At 48.1% G+C, this 18,026-nt stretch overlaps 1 protein-coding gene across 2 annotated transcripts in view; it reads right to left on the bottom strand.

Moving 5' to 3' along the window:
• Positions 1–250: 250 nt before the first annotated feature.
• The window catches only part of LOC144500720 (histone-lysine N-methyltransferase Smyd1-like), an 87,448-nt gene continuing 69,672 nt past the window's right edge, over positions 251–18,026 (bottom strand). Inside the window, exons 8-10 of one of the 2 annotated variants that reach the window (XM_078224087.1) lie at positions 6,073–6,236; positions 3,550–3,718; positions 251–1,992 (exon numbers count right to left, since the gene is read on the bottom strand). In XM_078224087.1, coding sequence (XP_078080213.1) covers positions 1,834–1,992; positions 3,550–3,718; positions 6,073–6,236 — 492 coding nt within the window. In that variant the 3' untranslated portion in view covers positions 251–1,833. The remainder of the gene's footprint in view (positions 1,993–3,549; positions 3,719–6,072; positions 6,237–18,026) is intronic. The other variant, XM_078224096.1, reaches the window with a different exon arrangement.

Here is an 18,026-nt window from a genome sequence, read left to right on the forward strand (position 1 = left end):
TACTCATGGCTGTTCCATCTATTATTTTCTTCCCCAAGAGTTGGAAGGGGACTGGGGTTGGGGGGGGGACGATGGAAAACGGGATGTGGGGACGGGGGTCAGTGAAGAGATTTCTTTTTGACACAGTAAATTGGTTTTTTAAAATTCATTTTACGGGATGAGGGTGTCGCTGGCTAGACCAGAATTTATTGCCCATCCCTAGTGGCCCTTGTGAAGGTGGTGGTGAGCTGCCTTCTTGAACCGCTGCAGTCCCTGTGGTGTTCGTACACCCACAGTGCTGTTAGGGAGAGGGAATTCTAGGATTTTACCCCAGCGACAATGAAGGAACAGTGATATTATGATTTGGAACGCAAAAGGCTGGAAGAGTCCGATTCAATAGCAACTTTCAAAAGAAAATGGGGTGTTTGCTTTAAAAGGTAACAAATTGTAATGTTATGGGGAAAGAGCAGATTTAGTGGGACTAAATGGATAGCTCTTTTCATGGGCTTCTACAGGCTCGATGGGCTGAATGGCCTCTTTATTTGCTGTACAATCTTATGGATCTTACGATCACTAGATTGATTCCAGAGGTGAGGGGTGTGTCATATGAAGAGAGATTGGAACAGTTTAGGCCTATACTCTCTGGAATTTAGAAGAATGAGGGAAGATCAAATTGAGGTATACAAGATGATAAAAGGTCTGGAAAAAGTAGACATGGAGCGGATGCTCCCTCTTGTGGGGCATTCTAGGAGGAGAGGTCATAGTCTTAAGATAAGGGGCAGCAAATTTAAAACAGAGTTGAGGGGAAACTACTTCTCCCAAAGGGTTGTGAATCTGTGGAATTTGCTACCCCAAAGCGCAGTGGATGCTGGGACAGTGAGTAAATTTAAGGAGTGGTTAGACAGATTTTTAATTGGTAATGGGGTGAAGGGTTATGGGGAGAAGGCAGGAAAATGTGGATGAGGAGCATATCAGCCATGAGTGAATGGTGGAGTAGATGGGCTGAATGGCCTAATTCTGCTCCTATATCTTATGAACTTATGAATCTGAATCACTCTTGCCAGATGGGCCTATCCCATCTGCACATCGCCATATGTTGCTCAGCACAAAGTTATCTTGCGATCAATTCCAGTGTTATTAGAGTGCTAGCGTGTCATTGGCAGCCGCACAATGTTCCTGCAACCTCCAGCACGCTAACAGTGTCAGGGGAGGGGGAGGTGAGGATCACACCTCCAAACAGGATTTCTGTCCTCTGTCCCCTAACTACTGGAAACAAAGAAACCTCAGGGATCCGGTCTGAACTGACCCGGGACTGGATTGACAACACACTGAATGGGGAAAAAAAAGCAATTGAGGAGAGCTGCACTTGTAGACCATTGAGCACCATGATAGAGAAAAAAATGATCTGCTTGGGGAGTAATTTTAACCTAACCCTACTTACCACTCTTTGGCTACTCGCTCACTGCCCAATGTTATTGTCCATTGAAATGAATGGAGCGTGGTAGCGAGTAAAATGTAAAACCGGGATTCCACCCCGATTAAAATTACTCCCCGTGTGTCCAGTTCTCCACCCCATCCCACCCTGACTTGCCGAGGCTAATGTTGCCTTTGTGAAAAGCACGTTAGACAAACAGTGTGTGGCTACTTTACAAGTGACACGTGGAAATACATGACTGCACCAAATACCATTTTGTGAGGGAGAAGCGCTGCCCAATTTTTCATAAGGGTGATTGACAAGTTCTGATTGCAACTGAATTCTCCTCGCTTTTGTCCCACGCCCAACCTTCGACCGCCAGTTGCGCCGCACTTAATCGATCCAGTACTCCCGCAGCAAAAGACTCAACGCAAACATTTTTATTTTTTCCTGCGGAAAAGCTCCTTGACGTACTCGCCCGCTGGCTCAGCCATCACTTGCATCTTTTGATTCTTCAGGGCTACCTCTCTCATCTGGTAATAAAGAAACTCATTCTCGTTGAACATTCTCAGCTCCATTTCTGTCTGGCACCGCATGGTCTGTGAGACAGGCACAATTCAATTAATCATTACTGCTGAACAGCACAACAACCTTCTTAATTTGATTGACTTATTATTGTCACGTATTAGCAAGCAATGAAAAGTATTGTTTCTTGCGCGCTATACAGACAAAGCACACTGTTCATAGAGAAGGAAAGGAGAGGGTGCAGAATGTAGTGTAACAGTCATAGCTGGGGTGTAGAGAAAGATCAACTTAATATAAGTTAAAAGCAAATTACTGCGGATGCTGGAATCTGAAACCAAAAGAGAAAATGCTGGAAAATCTCAGCAGGTCTGGCAGCATCTGTAGGGAGAGAAAAGAGCTGATGTTTCGAGTCCAGATGACCCTTTGTCAAAGCTAAGGTAGGTCCATTCAAAGGTCTGACCGCAGCAGGGAAGAAGCTTTTCTTGAGTCGGTGGTGGAAAAGCTACCAAAATAACTTGCATTCATATCAACACCTTTAGTAAAGTATCGGAGGACTGTACATCAGATATCATTTGACATCTGGTCACATAGAATCATAGATTCCCCACAGTGCAAAAGGAGGCTATTCGGCCCATCAGGTCTGCACCAGCTCTCCAACAGAGCAGGCCCATTCCCCGCAACCCCACACGTTTATCCCGCTAATCTCCCTAACCTACACATCTTTGGACACTAAGGAACAATTTTAGCATGGCCAATACACCTGGACGGTGGGAGGAAACCGGAGCACCTGGAGGAAACCGACGCAGACACGGGGAGAACATGCAAACTCCACACAGACAATGACCCGAGGCCGAAATCAAACTCGGGTCCCGGGCCCATGACAGTGGAATTTTCCCATTCCGCTGCAGTGAACAGAGATTTGGCTGGCCACCAAATTCTCCGACCTCGCTGCGGCGGGCGTGTGGCATGAATGGCTGGTAAGATTGTGTCCTCAGGCTTTCCTCCTCGTGATTACCACACCACCAATTTTCGTGTCATCTGCGAACTTAATGATCATATCCCCAACATCTAGATCATTAATGTACACTACACACAGCAAGGGATCCAGCACCGATCCCTGTGGAACAGCACTAGATACATGTTTCCAGTCACAAAAACAACCTTTGACCATCACCCTCTGTCTCCTGCCACCAAGCCAATTTTGGATCCAATTTGCCAAATTGCCCTGGATCCCATGGATCTTACCTTCTTGATCAGTCTCCCATGAAGAACCTTGTCACATGGTCCTGAGATGGTACTAAGACAAACTTTTCAATTCCAGATTTAATTAACTGAATTTAAATGCTACTGGCTGCCTTGTTGGGATTAGAACCCATCCTCACAGGATTAGCCCAGGCCTATGGATTACTGGTCTAGTGATAGTACCACTACACCACCACATGCCCAACCCTAATGGTAGCCAATTGACTAACACAAGCGGGTTGTACTGTGTTGGTGCCAGACCGGATGCAGAGTAGAAAGCTTGGTTCAGGTTCAAAGAGAATCAAACAGGAATGCGTTGTACTGTAGATTCGAACACGGTCGAAGTATAAGTCCTCAGCTCCAATTGCAATACCGCTTTTCAAACTAACCTCAATATCCTTGGTGATTGGATGGGTGGGGCCATGTGTCACCAGGAGAATCCCATTAGCTTGGCAAATCATCGCGTGACCGGGTTCTATGACTCCAGCGTGCCAGTGTGTTACGCCAGCCCTCATCAGAGACATACCCAGCTGGGCATTGTTATGATGGTAGAGTTTCCTGTGAACAGTTAAGATACTTGATTAAAAACCATTGCCGTATGATGGAAAATCCTCAGCCCCACTTATGCCAAGCAATGCCCAGGAATGTTATACATAACCAACAACTGACAGCACAGTGCTGAACTGGAAAGTGTTTGGAAGAATTTGTTTTTTTTTTAAAATTACACCTTTTGGTTTTGGATCAAACCAACCAGGGAGAACCCAGATTTGTGATCTATTTGTATTAAGTTCAAACAGAGAACAGAAGGAGGCCTTTCAGCCCATCGTGCCTGTGTCAGCTTGTTGGTCGAGCTCTCGAATTGGTCCCTTTCCCCTGCTCTTTAATCTAGAGGCTTACTGACCCTTGAAGTATTTATCCAAGACCTTATTGAATCTGCTCCCATCTTGTTTTTGCTCTTTTGCCAGTCATCTCAAATTTGTGTCCTCTGGCTAGTAATCCTCTTTCCACTCAAAACTATCCCTACTTATTCACCGTTCAAAACCATTCATGATTTTGATCGCCTTCATCAAATCTCCTTTCAGCATTCTTTACGAGAATTGGAACAACCCAAGATTCTCCACTTGACTGAAGTTCCATTCATAAATCTCAGTTCCACACCCTTTCTAAACCTTGACATCCTTCCTAAAGTGTAGTGTGTGGGATTGAACACAAAAATACCATATAATACCCTCACTGATCCAGCTTTCCAATTGCTTTCTGATTCGGTTCTCCCAAGCGTGCTGCTTGTGAGTTTGTTTTAAAGTTTAAAGTTTATTTATTAGTGTCTTACATTAACACTGCAATGAAGTTACTGTGAAAATCCCCTAGTTGCCACACTCCAGCACTGTTCGGGTACTCTGAGGGAGAATTTAGCACGGCCAAACCACCTAACCAGCACGTCTTTCGGACTCTGGGAGGAAACCGGAGCACCCGTAGGAAACCCACGCAGACATGTGGAGAATGTGCAGACACCACACAGACAGTGACCCAAGCCAGGAATTGAACCCGGGTCCCTGTGAAGCAGCAGTGCTAACCACTGTGCCACCGTGCCGCCTGCACCAATAAGAATCCCACCCAAGCCCTATCCCTGTAACCCCACGTATTTACTCTGCTAATCCCCCTTGTACTTAAGGGGCAATTCAGCATGGCCAGTCAACGTAACCCACATATCTTTGAATTGTGGGAGGAAACCAGAGCACTGAATGTCACTGTCACTGTCACTGAATTAAAGGGGCAGTATAAAAGATCAGCCGTAAGTCCCATGTCTGATTGTTCATCACAGATCTTAGCAGGGAAATGCGAGAGATCGTCACATTGTTCGTGAGCAGAATTGGGCTGGGTCTTAATGCCTAAACATGGCCAATAGCCTACTGATATACAACCAGTGGCCACTGGGGCAAGGTACCAGATGGCCATAAACATCTGCAGAATGAGTGTTCCAGCAGGTCCATGTCTCCAGACAGGAAAGGAATTTCATTTATATAGCACCTCTCATGACCCCCAGGGACACCCACTTTATAACCAATGAAGTACTTCTGAAATGTAATGTAAGAAACAGGGCCGCCCAATTTTATCACAGCAAGTTCTTGCAAACAGCAATGAGATAACAAACAGATAATAAGAACAGGAAATACTCAGTGGGTCTGGCAGCATCTGTGGAGAGAGGAACAGAGTTAACATTTCACGTGGATGATCTTTCACTATAGAATCATAAACATGCAGAAGGAGGCCATTTGGCCCATCGAGCCTGCACTGATAAGAATCCCAACCAGGCCCTATCCCCGTAACCCCACGCATTTACCCTGCTAATCCCCCTGACACTGAGGGGCAATTTAGCATGGCCAATCAACCCAACCCACACATCTTTGGACTGTGGGAGGAAACCAGAGCATCCGGAGGAAACCCACGCAGACACGGGGAGAACGTGCAAACTCCACATAGACCAGACCGGATCCCACACTTTGCTTTCATTGATGTTTATTGTGAGATAGACATTGGATAGGATGCCCCTTCTGTTCTTGGAACTTGGAGCATGGGATCCTTTATACCCACCTGGGATGGCAAACAGGATCTCAGTGAAATGTCTCATTCCCAAAGACAGCACACCCTCTGACAGTGCAGCAGCCCCTTGGTACTGCACACTTAAATCTCTGGAGTGGGACTCGAACCCACAACCTTTTGACTTAGAGGCGAGAGTGCTACCAATGGAACATCATAGGTGGCCCTGAAAGTAGAAGAAATTTTCAAAGGGGGGGTGAATGGTTAAAGGGTCACCAAATGCCACCACCTTACTGACATCGACCTTCTCATTGACAGCAAGTCCTTTCATGTATGTAACTCGCAGCTTGTCATTTGTAATTGTTGACACTTACTGATACCCTTCCACCATTTTCCTGGCATATTCTGCTGCCTCTTCAAAATACTGCAGGTACGAGAGCACTTCGGAGGCAAGGCTAAGGAACTTCAGCTGGTAGAGGTTTGTATCAGCCAGTACAGGCTCCTGCTTTTTCAAACATTCCCGACACAGCTTCACCACCTGAACTTGCGCAAAGGGGGAAGATGGAAACACATGGATCACAATGGGGACAGGGAGGAGGAAGAAACAGAGAGAAAGAAAGAATTAAGTTAATGGTATCTATTCACTCAAGTGCTAATACATCATCCCAGCGATCCCGCTGTCTATTTATCCATTTAATTTCACCACATCTTGGACCTGGGAGCAAGAGGTCCACAAGAGGTCCAGCCCCTTGAGATATTATAGGCAGAGATTTGAGCTCTACTGGATCAGAGGCATGTGGAAGCTAGAAGTAGCCATGCCAGGTTCAGGCTCCTCAGTTCCATCTCACCCCTGGGCTATCTTTGGGAAGGTAGCTTGGAGGGTGGGTGTGGGCAGGTGTGCTCAGCAGATTGAGCTGGCAGGGTGACTGATCAGGTTCAGGAAGAGCCTGTTGCAGGCATCAGGAAGTGGCCTCCCAGGGAAGGCCTGGATGCAAGGGTTGTGAATGGCCTGCATTCCAGGCTGAACGAGAGACCCTCCCTGCCTTCTTGGATTCAGGGGCAGCCGCTGACCGCTCTTCAGAGGAGTTCCCACACCCACTGTCTCAACACCCCACAGTGGCCTGGATGCAAAAATCCAATTTTTAAAAATGTACATAGGGACATAGGAATCAGGAGCAGAAGTAAGCAAATTTAGCCCTTTGAGCCTGCTCCGCCATTCAATCAGATCATGGCTGATCTCTCCCTGGTCTCAAAGCTACCTCCACCTATTCCCCATATCCCCTTATCCCTTTTTTAATCAGGAATATATTGTGTAATATAGAGTGTGGGAGATTCATTTTGAAAATCCTGCTGAAAAATCCAATGGGATTTATTCCAGTTTTTACGCGAATTCGACACTTTCAATTTCTTTGGAAGATTCCCACACTTGGTCTGTGTTTACTTTATCAATCCCTTTTAGTATTTTATATACCTCCATCAGATCCCCTCTCATCTTTCTAAACCCCAGCGAGTATAAGCCCAAACTGTTTAATCTCTCCTCATACATCTAGGCTTTCATCCCCGGAATCAATTCAATAAAGTTGACACGGGGTGAGGGCCCATTTTAAAGCATCCTCTCCACCACTTACATTCCATTGCAACCAACAGCTCCTCTGATTGGCCCTCCAGCTTTGAAAGCCCACCCACCATCCCTGATTGGACAACTAGCCTCTCTCCAGGCCAATTATGGGACACTCTCATGTAAAAGCGCACAAAAATGATCCCAATCTTTGTTGCCCGCACCCAAGGGGGACAAACCCTCCCCCTGGGATAAGGTTCAATGTATATACCAGACAGTCCGAGTCAATAAAGACTAAAACTCCACAAATAACATTCGGATTGACAGGATTGACATTGACAGAAGGTTCACCAGGATGTTGCCTGGTCTCGAGGGTGTTGGCTCGGAGGAGAGGTTGAATAAACTAGGATTGTTTTCACTGGAAAGATGGAGGCTGAGGGGGAGACCTGATAGAGGTCTACAAAATTATGAGAGGCATAAACAGGAGGCATTTTCCCAGGGTGGACGTGTCAATTACAAGGGGGCACAGGTTCAAGATGAGGGGGGGGGGGAAGGTTTAAGGGAGATGTGCAGAGAGTGGTGGGTGCCTGGAACGTGCTGCCAGAGGAGGTGGTGGAAGCAGACACATTAGCAACTTTTAAAAGGCATCTGGATGGGTAGATGAATAGGGAGGGAATGGAGGGATATGCACTGGGTAAGGGCAGATTTTTTTTAGTTTAGTTAGGGCATGATGATTGGCACAGGCTCGGAGGGCGAAAGGACCAGTTCTTGTGCTGTACCTTTCTTTGTTCTTTCAAACAGGGCACTGGTGCCCCCTACTGATGAGTTATGGGAACGCGAAACCCCCTTCTGTGAAATAAGGCTCTCGGCCTTTTGGCTAAGATCAAGTGTATGGTCGGCACCCCATTGTCGGCCGCGCTTGGTCAAGGTCATTGGGTTACGCTGAGGCTTCATATGTTTCATATGAAGCAATTTTTAAAAGCGGCATCTCGGCCTTTTGGCTAAGATGCAAATGAGCTCAAGTCTTGGAGGAGGAACCTCCCCCTTCTCCAATCAGCTTGACTCATGTAGATCAGGCCCAGGACAGGGTGGTTTGGTCGCTCGCCCTGTCTTGTCAGCCTGGATCTGAAATGTCTCAACTTGTTGAGACTCTGAATTGGATTTGATTTGATTGAATTGGAAAAGTATTAAAAAAAAGAAATAAGGCTAACTACCCAATCATCCACTCTAATCTGCTTCCGGGAGCTCCCAGTGTGACAACTGCCAATGAAAATCCAGGATATTACCACCTCCCACTCCTCCACTCCCCTCCCTCCCCCCTGCCTGACCTTTCTTTACATCACACAGAGGTCAATTTGTCCTTTTTCTTGAACAATTCTCCAGAAAAGCGTCTAGAAATGACATTTTGGGACAAAATTAAAAGTTTCTTGTATGTATGCCACAAGAGGTCACAGGTTTAGGGTATTGGGGAGTAGGTACAGAGGAGATGTTAGGGGTAAGTTTTTCACTCAGAGGGTGGTGGGTGCGTGGAATCGGCTGCCGGAAGTGGTGGTGGAGGCGGATTCGATGGGGTCTTTTAAGAGACTTTTGGATAAGTTCATGGAAGTTAGTAAGATAGAGGGTTATAGGTAAGCCTAGTAGGTAGGGACATGTTCGGCACAACTTGTGGGCCAAAGGGCCTGTTTGTGCGGTAGCTTTTCTATGTTCTATGAATGTGGGTTAATTAAGGAAAGCCAACGTGAATTTGTTAATCCTGTTTGACTAACTGCTGGAGCCTTATGCAGGGTTAAGAAAAGGTTGGTGAGGTTATTGCTGTTGATGTAGTTTACATGGATTTCCAAAAGGTATTTTATACAGAGACCCGGCACAGATGCGGCTAAATGGCCTCTTTCTGTGCTGTAACCATTCCACGGTTCTGTGTAGGATTAGTCATGGGTCAGGGGGTGAGCCTGGCTAAGATGCTCTTTCGGAAAGTCAGTGCAGACTCAGTGGGCCGAATGGCCTCTTTCTGCACTGTAGGTGTTCTATGGAGTCCACATAAATGTGTCAGGGGGAGTTACTGGGGGCAAGCACAGGCATGCCTTCAGGGATTCAGCTGTCCACTCATTGTTTGCAGTTTACATCATTTATTTTCACCATTCCTGTGGCGATTCTGACAAAATTATAGCAGAAGACTAGGAAAATCCCTTGATAAGTCGACCCTCCCTCAGTATCTCCATTCATCGTGTCCAGGTGCAGACAGGCACAATGAGGGAAGACATATTTATACCATTATTTGTGTTTATATGAACATTGATAGTAAGTAGGAGGCACTGCTGCCTCACAGCACCAGGGTTGCAGGTTCGATTCCAGCCTCAGGTCACTGTCACGTTCTCCCCGTGTCTGCGTGGGTTTCCTCCGGGTGCTCCGGTTTCCTCCCACAGTCTGAAAGACGTGCTGGTTAGGTGCTTTGGCCACGCTAAATTCTCCCTCAGAACAGGTGCCGGAGCGTGGCGACTTGGGGATTTTCACAGTAACTTCATTGCAGTGTTAATGTAAGCCTACTCATGACACTAATAAATAAATTTAAACTTAAGTAGGAAAACTGACAGTGACTTGGGAAGCAGCGACAATGAGTTGGTTGGGACATTGGAAAGGCAAATCAGCAGCACAACAGCGCCACCACTCAAATCAAGGCTGTAATTGCAGCCTCAGGTAAAACAGATAAATTAATTCCATTTACAATTCCATTGTAAAGGTCCAGGAATTTATAATAGGGAAACTTTGACCCAGACCTGTGACAACAACGCAAGAATGGGACGTTTTGTATATACAACGTGCATGTAAATACATGATACTAAATATTATATAAATATATTTTACAATAATTACTCTCAGACTGGTACCAGATTTTGATTTCATAGAATCCCTACAGTGCAGGAGGAGGCCATTTGGCCCATCGAGCCTGCAGCGACAACAATCCCATCCAGGTTGTATCCCCGTAACCCCATGTACTTGCCCTGCTAGTCCCCCTGATATCAATGGGCAATTTAGCATGGCCAATCCACCTAACCGGCACATCATTGGACTGTGGGAAGAGACTGGAGCACCCGGAGGAAACCTACGCAGACACGAGGAGAATGTGCAAACTCCACACAGACAGTGACCCAAGGCTGGAATCGAACCCGGGTCCCTGGGTGCTGTGAGGCAGCTGTGCTAACCACTGTGCCACCATGCTGGTCCTTATCTCTTAATGTCTCCAAGTTATGCTCCTATGTAAGGCTGTTCTCACGTGCCTAATCTAAATAAACCAAATTCAATATGAGCAATTGGTGCCTGTTATGTCATTATAATAACACAACATGGTAATCAGCAATGGTCGTATAGGTGGCAGCAAGGTTAAGTACAGGTATAACATGGTGAACAGCCTTAGATTATACTACCTCAGGAGCGGCACAGTGGTTAGCACTGCTGCCTCACAGCATGAGGTATGCAGGTTCGATTCCCGGCTTGGGTCACTGTGTGTGCGGAGTCTGCACGTTCTCCCCGTGTCTGCGTGAGTTTCCTCTGGATGCTCGGGTTTCCACCCACAGTCTGAAAGGCGTGCTGGTTAGGTGCCTTGGCCATGCTAAATTCTCCCTAAGTGTACCCGAACAGGTGCCGGAGTGTGGTGAATAGGGGATTTTCACAGTAACTTCATTGCAATGTTAATGTAAACCTACTTGTGACTAATAAATAAACTTTACCTCCTGAAGGGCAATTAGGGATGGGTAATAAATGCTGGCCAAGTCAGTGATGCCCACATCCTCTAAATTAATTTAAACAAACATGGCATGAGCAGACCTTTGATGGTTTGGTCAGTGTTGAAAAGGCAGCATGGTGACTGTAAAGATAGGTTTTTAAAGAGCAGCTTTGGTGAGATTGCAGCGCATAGTCATAGAATCATAGAAACCCTACAGTGCAGAAGGAGGCCATTCGGCCCATCGACTCTGCACCGACCACAATCCCACCCAGGCCCTACCCCCACATATTTACCCGCTAACCTACGAATCTCAGGACTCTCAGGGGCAATTTTTAACCTGGCCAATCAACCTAACCCACACATCTTTGGACTGTGGGAGGAAACCGGAGCACCCGGAGGAAACCCACGCAGACACGAGGAGAATGTGCAAACTCCACACAGACAGTGACCTGAGCCGGGAATCGAACCCAGGACCCTGGAGCTGTGAAGCAGCAGTGCTAACCACTGTGCTACTGTGCCGCCTTGTCATTGCAATGTTACCACTGAGAGCATCACCTTTACGTGCAATTATTCCATAACTGGCCGAGCTCTTGCTTGGCAAAGCAGTGTGTAATAATTTACCTACTCTTACTCATTCGCTTATTTAAAAATTCAATAACTCTATGCAAGAAGAGGGGCTCCCTTGGTAATGACCTGGCACTCACTGCCTATGAGTGCAATGAGGCAGAGACAATGGATAATTTCAGAAGGAAATTGGATGGACGTTTGAGGGAAAGAAATAAACTTAAGAGGGTTGGAGATTAGGGACTGACTAAATTGCTCTACAGTCAACCAAGATGTTGAGAGGCATAGAACATAGAACAGTACAGCACAGAACAGGCCCTTCGGCCCACGATGTTGTGCCGAGCTTTATCTGAAACCAAGATCAAGCTATCCCACTCCCTATCATCCTGGTGTGCTCCATGTGCCTGTCCAATAACCGCTTAAATGTTTCTAAAGTGTCTGACTCCACTATCACTGCAGGCAGTCCATTCCACACCCCAACCACTCTCTGCGTAAAGAACCTACCTCTGATATCCGTCCTGTATCTCCCACCACGAACCCTATAGTTATGCATAGATCGGGTGGACTCTCAGAGGCTTTTTCCCAGGGTGGAAATGGCTGCTACGAGAGGACACAGGTTTAAGGTGCTGGGGGGTAGGTACAGGGGAAATGTTAGGGAGAAGTTTTTCACACAGAGGGCGGTGGGCGAGTGGAATCGGCTGCCGTCAGTGGTGGTGGAGGCAAACTCAATAGGGTCTTTTAAGAGACTCCTGGATGAGTACATGGGACTTAATAGGATGGAGGGTTATAGGGAGGCCTAGAAGGTAGGGATATGTTCGGCACAACTTGTGGGGCCGAAGGGCCTGTTTTGTGCTGTAGTTTTTCTGTTTCTAAGTTTCTAACCAGTTTGAACTCAATGGGTTGAATGACCTTCTTCTGTGCTGTAATGACTCAATGACTCTAGAGACTCAGAAGGGAGGTGAATTAGACCAAGTAGATTTAATGTCAAACTAAGTGCTGACAGGATATTAAAAAGAGGGAAGGGAAGACTGAATTAAGAGGAAGAGAACACAAGAGACACAAGGGAAAAGGAACAAATCATCCAGAAATTTGCAGTTCATGTGGTATCTCTTCCTCATCACACATTGCTGCTCAGTTTGAATGTGAAAAACAATGGTGTGGTGAACCATAGATGGTTACCACTTTGGGTACTGAACCATAGATGGTTATCACTATGGGTACTTGTACATATGTTACTCTTGTTACTGTTGGGGTTAGGGTTGGGGTGTTCCACCTGTTAGCATTTTTCTGTGGTACACTCCGGTTGGCTCCGCCTTCCTATAGGACTATAAAGGTCACTGCACTTCCTAGTGACCCTTTAGTCTGGGATTGTATTGTTAAGCATGTATGCTCTATTCTTGTTGCGAATAAAAGCCTTTATTCCCGGGTACGATCTAGCCTCCCGAGTGGATTAATCGCGCATCAATTTTATTCGCAACAAATTTTGTTCTGAAAAAAAAATGGAGCAGATGCTGAAACCCGATCGGCTAACCTTGGATCCGCGTGCAGCTGGAGCGTCGAACACTTTCGACCATTGGTTGAAGTGTTTCTAGGATTATATCGACGCCTCAACAGCAGTCCAAAACGACGCCGACAGATTGCGGGTCCTCCACGCAAGGGTAAGCGACACTGTGTATGCAACAATCCGTGATTCCCAAGACTACAAAGAGGCCATCGAATTACTCAAGAAGCTGTACCATAAACCGCCAAATGAGATTCATGCTCGTCACCTACTAGCCACTCGACGGCGGCAGCCCGGCGAAACGACGGGACAGAACCTGCGCGAACTTCAGCAGCTAGCCAGAGCCTGCAATTGCAAACCAGTGTCGGCTACTCAATACACTAACGATCTGATCTGAGATGTGTTCGTGGCGGGAATCGGCTCATCCTATATTCGCCTGCGGCTGCTAGAGCAGGGTAACTTGGACCTAGCTAAGACAGTGGAATTGGCTGATGCGATGGAAACGGCCTCCAGAAGTCTTGAAACTTACCCCACCGACCACGTGGGAACATCGTGGCAAGTACAGCCACCGACTCAACTCTACCCGGCGGCTCCTAGGAACTGCGCGATCGTGCTTTCAACCTCGGACTTGACGGCTGCGGCAGCTCCAGGAGGCCCACGGTGCTATTTCTGTGGATTGGTGAAGCACCCTCGCCAGAGATGTCCGGCCAGGACGGTATTTTGCTCCGCTTGTGGAAAGAAAGGGCACTATGCTAAAGTGTGCCGAGCGAAGCCCCCTTCGAAGCCAAGCAGTGCTGCGTGTGACTCCCCAGGATCCGTCTCCTCGTCTCCAGCTTCGTCGATGTCTTCAACCACGTGCGATTCATGGGCGCCGCCATTCCTGATGACGACGACGCAAGACACGTGCGACCTGCGGGTGCTGCCATTTTCAACGCCATCGACCACATGCGATCCATGGGTGCAGCCATTTTGGAGGACACCGGCCGCAGACGACCAGCAGGGGTCCTCATCGTCGACCATCTCAGCTGCCTGCAGTTGCACTCGGGATCCAACAGTGGCGTCAATCATCCTGGACCAGGCCAAACCTCACAGACTCGACAAGTCCATGATGGACATAGAGGTAAACGGACGCCTGATACATTGTCTGTTTGACAGCGGGAGTACGGAGAGTTTCATTCATCCGGATACCGTGAAACTGTGCGCTCTCCGCGTACAAACTGTCAGGCAGACAATCTCTATGGCGTCGAGGTCCCGATCTGTTACCGTTCTTGGGAGCTGCGTGGTAACTCTAACGGTGAGGGGCACAGTTTATGAGAACTTCAGGCTCCTCGTGTTACCGCACCTTTGCGCTCCGGTACTCCTGGGGCTAGACTTTATGGTCCACCTGAGGAGTGTGACCCTGCAGTACGATGGGCCACTCCCTCCACTTTCAGTGGGAGAACAGCAGCCTCCAAATTGCCCAGCGCGCTCCACGTGCAGTCTCTTGACACACAAAATTATCCCGCCTTCTTTATTTGAAAATCTCGTGCCAGGCTGCAAGCCCATCGCAACTAAGAGCAGGCGTTACAGCACTGAGGATCGGATCTTTATTCGATCTGAGGTTTAGCGGCTCCTCAGGGAAGGGATCATTCAACCTAGCACTAGCCCATGGAGAGCACAAGTCGTGGTGGTCAAGACTGGAGACAAGCCCCGGATGGTCATAGACGAGAGTCAGACCATTAATAGGTACACGCAGCTGGACGCATACCCTCTCCCGCGCATATCTGACATGGTCAACCAGATTGCGCAGTACCGGGTGTTCTCCACCATCGACTTGAAGTCAGCCTACCACCAGCTCCCCATTCGCCCAGAGGACCGAAAATACACGGCCTTTGAGGCGGATGGCCGTCTCTACCACTTCTTAAGGGTCCCTTTTGGCGTCACTAATGGGGTCTCGGTCTTCCAGCGTGAGATGGACCGAATGGTGGACCAAAACGGGCTACGGGCTACCTTCCCGTACCTGGACAACGTCACTATCTGCGGCCATGACCAGCAGGACCACGACGCCAACCTCCTGAAGTTTTTACGCACTGCGTCTCGCCTGAATCTGACCTATAACAGGGAGAAGTGTGTATTCAGCAAGCACCGCCTAGCAATCCTCGGATACGTGGTGGAAAACGGGGTCATCGGCCCCGATCCAGACCGTATGCGTCCCCTCCTTGAACTTCCCCTACCCACTAGCATCAAAGCACTGAGAAGATGCTTAGGCTTCTTCTCGTATTACGCACAGTGGGTTCCCAATTATGCGGACAAAGCCCGTCCGCTCATAAAATCTACCTCTTTTCCCCTGGCAGCAGAGGCTCGCTTAGCCTTTGAAGGATAAAAGCTGACATCGTGAAAGCCACGATGCACGCTGTCGATAAGTCCATCCCCTTCCAGGTGGAGAGTGATGCATCTGATTTCGCCTTGGCCGCCACACTTAACCAGGCGGGCAGGCCCGTCGCCTTTTTCTCTCGCACCCTCTAAGGCCCTGAAATTCGGCACTCCTCTGTGGAAAAAGAGGCTCAGGCCATTGTGGAGGCAGTCCGTAGCATTCATGTTCAACAACACGTTAAGGGGAAAAATTAAGAATGATAAAATCTTGAGGTGGAGAATCGAACTCTCCACCTACAACTATGATATCATGTACCGTCCGGGGAAGCTCAATGAGCCCTCAGATGCCCTGTCGCATGGAACATGTGCCAGTGTGCAGGAGGACCGGCTACAGGCCCTCCACAATGATCTCTGCCATCCGGGGATCACTCAGCTCTTTCATTTTGTAAAGGCCCGGAATCTGCCCTACTCCATAGAGGATGTCAGGTCGATAACTCGAAGCTGCCAGGTATGTGCTGAATGCAAGCCGCACTTCTACCGACCTGACAGGGCACACCTCATTAAGGCCACTCGCCCTTTTGAACGACTGAGTGTTGATTTCAAGGGCCCCCTTCCTTCGACAGATCGGAATGTGTATTTCCTCAATGTGGTTGACGAGTACTCCCGATTCCCTTTTGCCATTCCCTGTTCGGACATGTCCGCTGCCACGGTCATCAAAGCCCTGCGGAGTCATTTTACCCTGTTCGGCTCCCCCAGTTATATCCACAGTGATAGGGGTTCGTCGTTTATGAGCGACGACTTGAGGCAATACCTGCTCTCTAAAGGAATTGCCTCAAGTAGGACTACGAGTTACAACCCCAGGGGTAACGGGCAGGTCGAGAGAGAAAACGCTACAGTCTGGAAGGCTGTCTTACTGGCGTTAAGGTCTAGGGGTCTTCCAGTCTCCCGTTGGCAAGAGATACTTTCTGGTGCGCTCCATTCAATCCGGTCCCTCCTGTGTACGGCAACCAATGCTACCCCACATGAGCGGATGTTTACCTTCCCTAGGAAGTCTTCCTCTGGGACCTGACTGCCGTCTTGGTTGACGTACTCAGGACCTGTCCTCCTGCGGCGGCATGTTAGGACCCGCAAGTCCGACCCTTTGGTTGAACAGGTCCATCTCCTCCACGCCAACCCTCAATATGCCTATGTAGCATATCCTGACGGGCGAGAGGACACGGTCTCTATCCGAGATCTGGCGCCTGCAGGGGACCTGGAAACCCCCGTCGCTCCCGCACCCCTGGTTAGGGTTCCTTTGCCCATTCTCTCCCCTCCTGACACGGCACGGGCAGTATCGGGACCTCCACTTAATCCTCTTACTCCCGTGTACAGCTTGCCTGAGTCCAGGAGATTGTCGCCACCTCGAGGTCCACCCGTGCGTGAGGAACTGGAGGAGTCACTGGACACCACCTTGGAGAGAGGGACACCACGGTCACCAGAACCGGCACTACCGCCAGTGCTGCGGAGGTCGCAGAGACGGTGCGGACCTCCGATACGACTGAACTTGTGAATATATGGACAGTTCGTACTGTTTTTTTGCCCCACCGGCCTTTGTTTTTAAAGGACGGGTGAATGTGGTGAACCATAGATGGTTATCACTATGGGGACTTGTACATATGTTACTCTTATTACTGTTGGGGTTAGGGTTGGGGGTGTTCCACCTGTTAGCATTTTTTTGTGGTACACTCCGGTTGGCTCCGCCTTCCTATAGGAGTATAAAGGTCACTGCACTTCCTAGTGACCCTTTAGTCTGGGATTGTATTGTTAAGCAGTATGCTCTATTCTTGTTGCGAATAAAAGCCTTTATTCCCGGGTACGATCTAGCCTCCCGAGTGGATTGATCGCGCATCAAATGGAAGTCATTTGCACACCTTTGTTTTGTCAACAAATTCTGGGACAGAATTGATCGACCAGCATTAAGTCTGTACTGGTGAAAGCAGAGAGAGGGAAAAGCTTTGCCCGCTATGTCGATGGCTTCCTTTATTTAGGGTGGGTTGGCCCACCACATACTGGGGAAGGACAGGGACGTCCACCAAACGGAACCTTTAGAGAGGTTAAAGGTAATCAAGTGTCTATTCCTATATTTTTGCCAGCCCCTCTTCAATCACACACTCTGCAGCTACATTATCCACTACCACCTGCAATAAAGATTCAAATCCATCTCAAATAAACTAGGTTGGATAAAATCTGTTGATAATATCGGAGGAAGTTTCTCCTCAGTACGAATCCAAGCACTCTAGCTGAAGTTAAGGAAATAAAGCCAAAAATAATTCTCATTGGGGAGGCAATTTGCTCATTTGGCTGGAATGTCTTGTCCCCAGAGGAAGGAAATGTCCTTTAGGGAAGGAAATCTACTGTCCTTACCCAGTCAAGCCTACATGTGACTCTAGAGCCACAGCAATGTGGTTGACTCCTAAATCCCCTCAGGGATGGGCAATAATTGTTGGCCCAGCCAGTGTCGCCCACATCTCATGAACAAATATTTAAAAAAGAATTGAGCCAATGGCACAGGATTTGATCCCCATTCCAAATGAGGTTGATTTGGAGCCTGCCTCCACACCATGCCCCACACTAAAAGTGCTGATTAAGCCAT

This window comes from Mustelus asterias, chromosome 1 (assembly GCF_964213995.1).
Source record: "Mustelus asterias chromosome 1, sMusAst1.hap1.1, whole genome shotgun sequence".
In the NCBI taxonomy this organism is placed as follows: domain Eukaryota; kingdom Metazoa; phylum Chordata; class Chondrichthyes; order Carcharhiniformes; family Triakidae; genus Mustelus; species Mustelus asterias.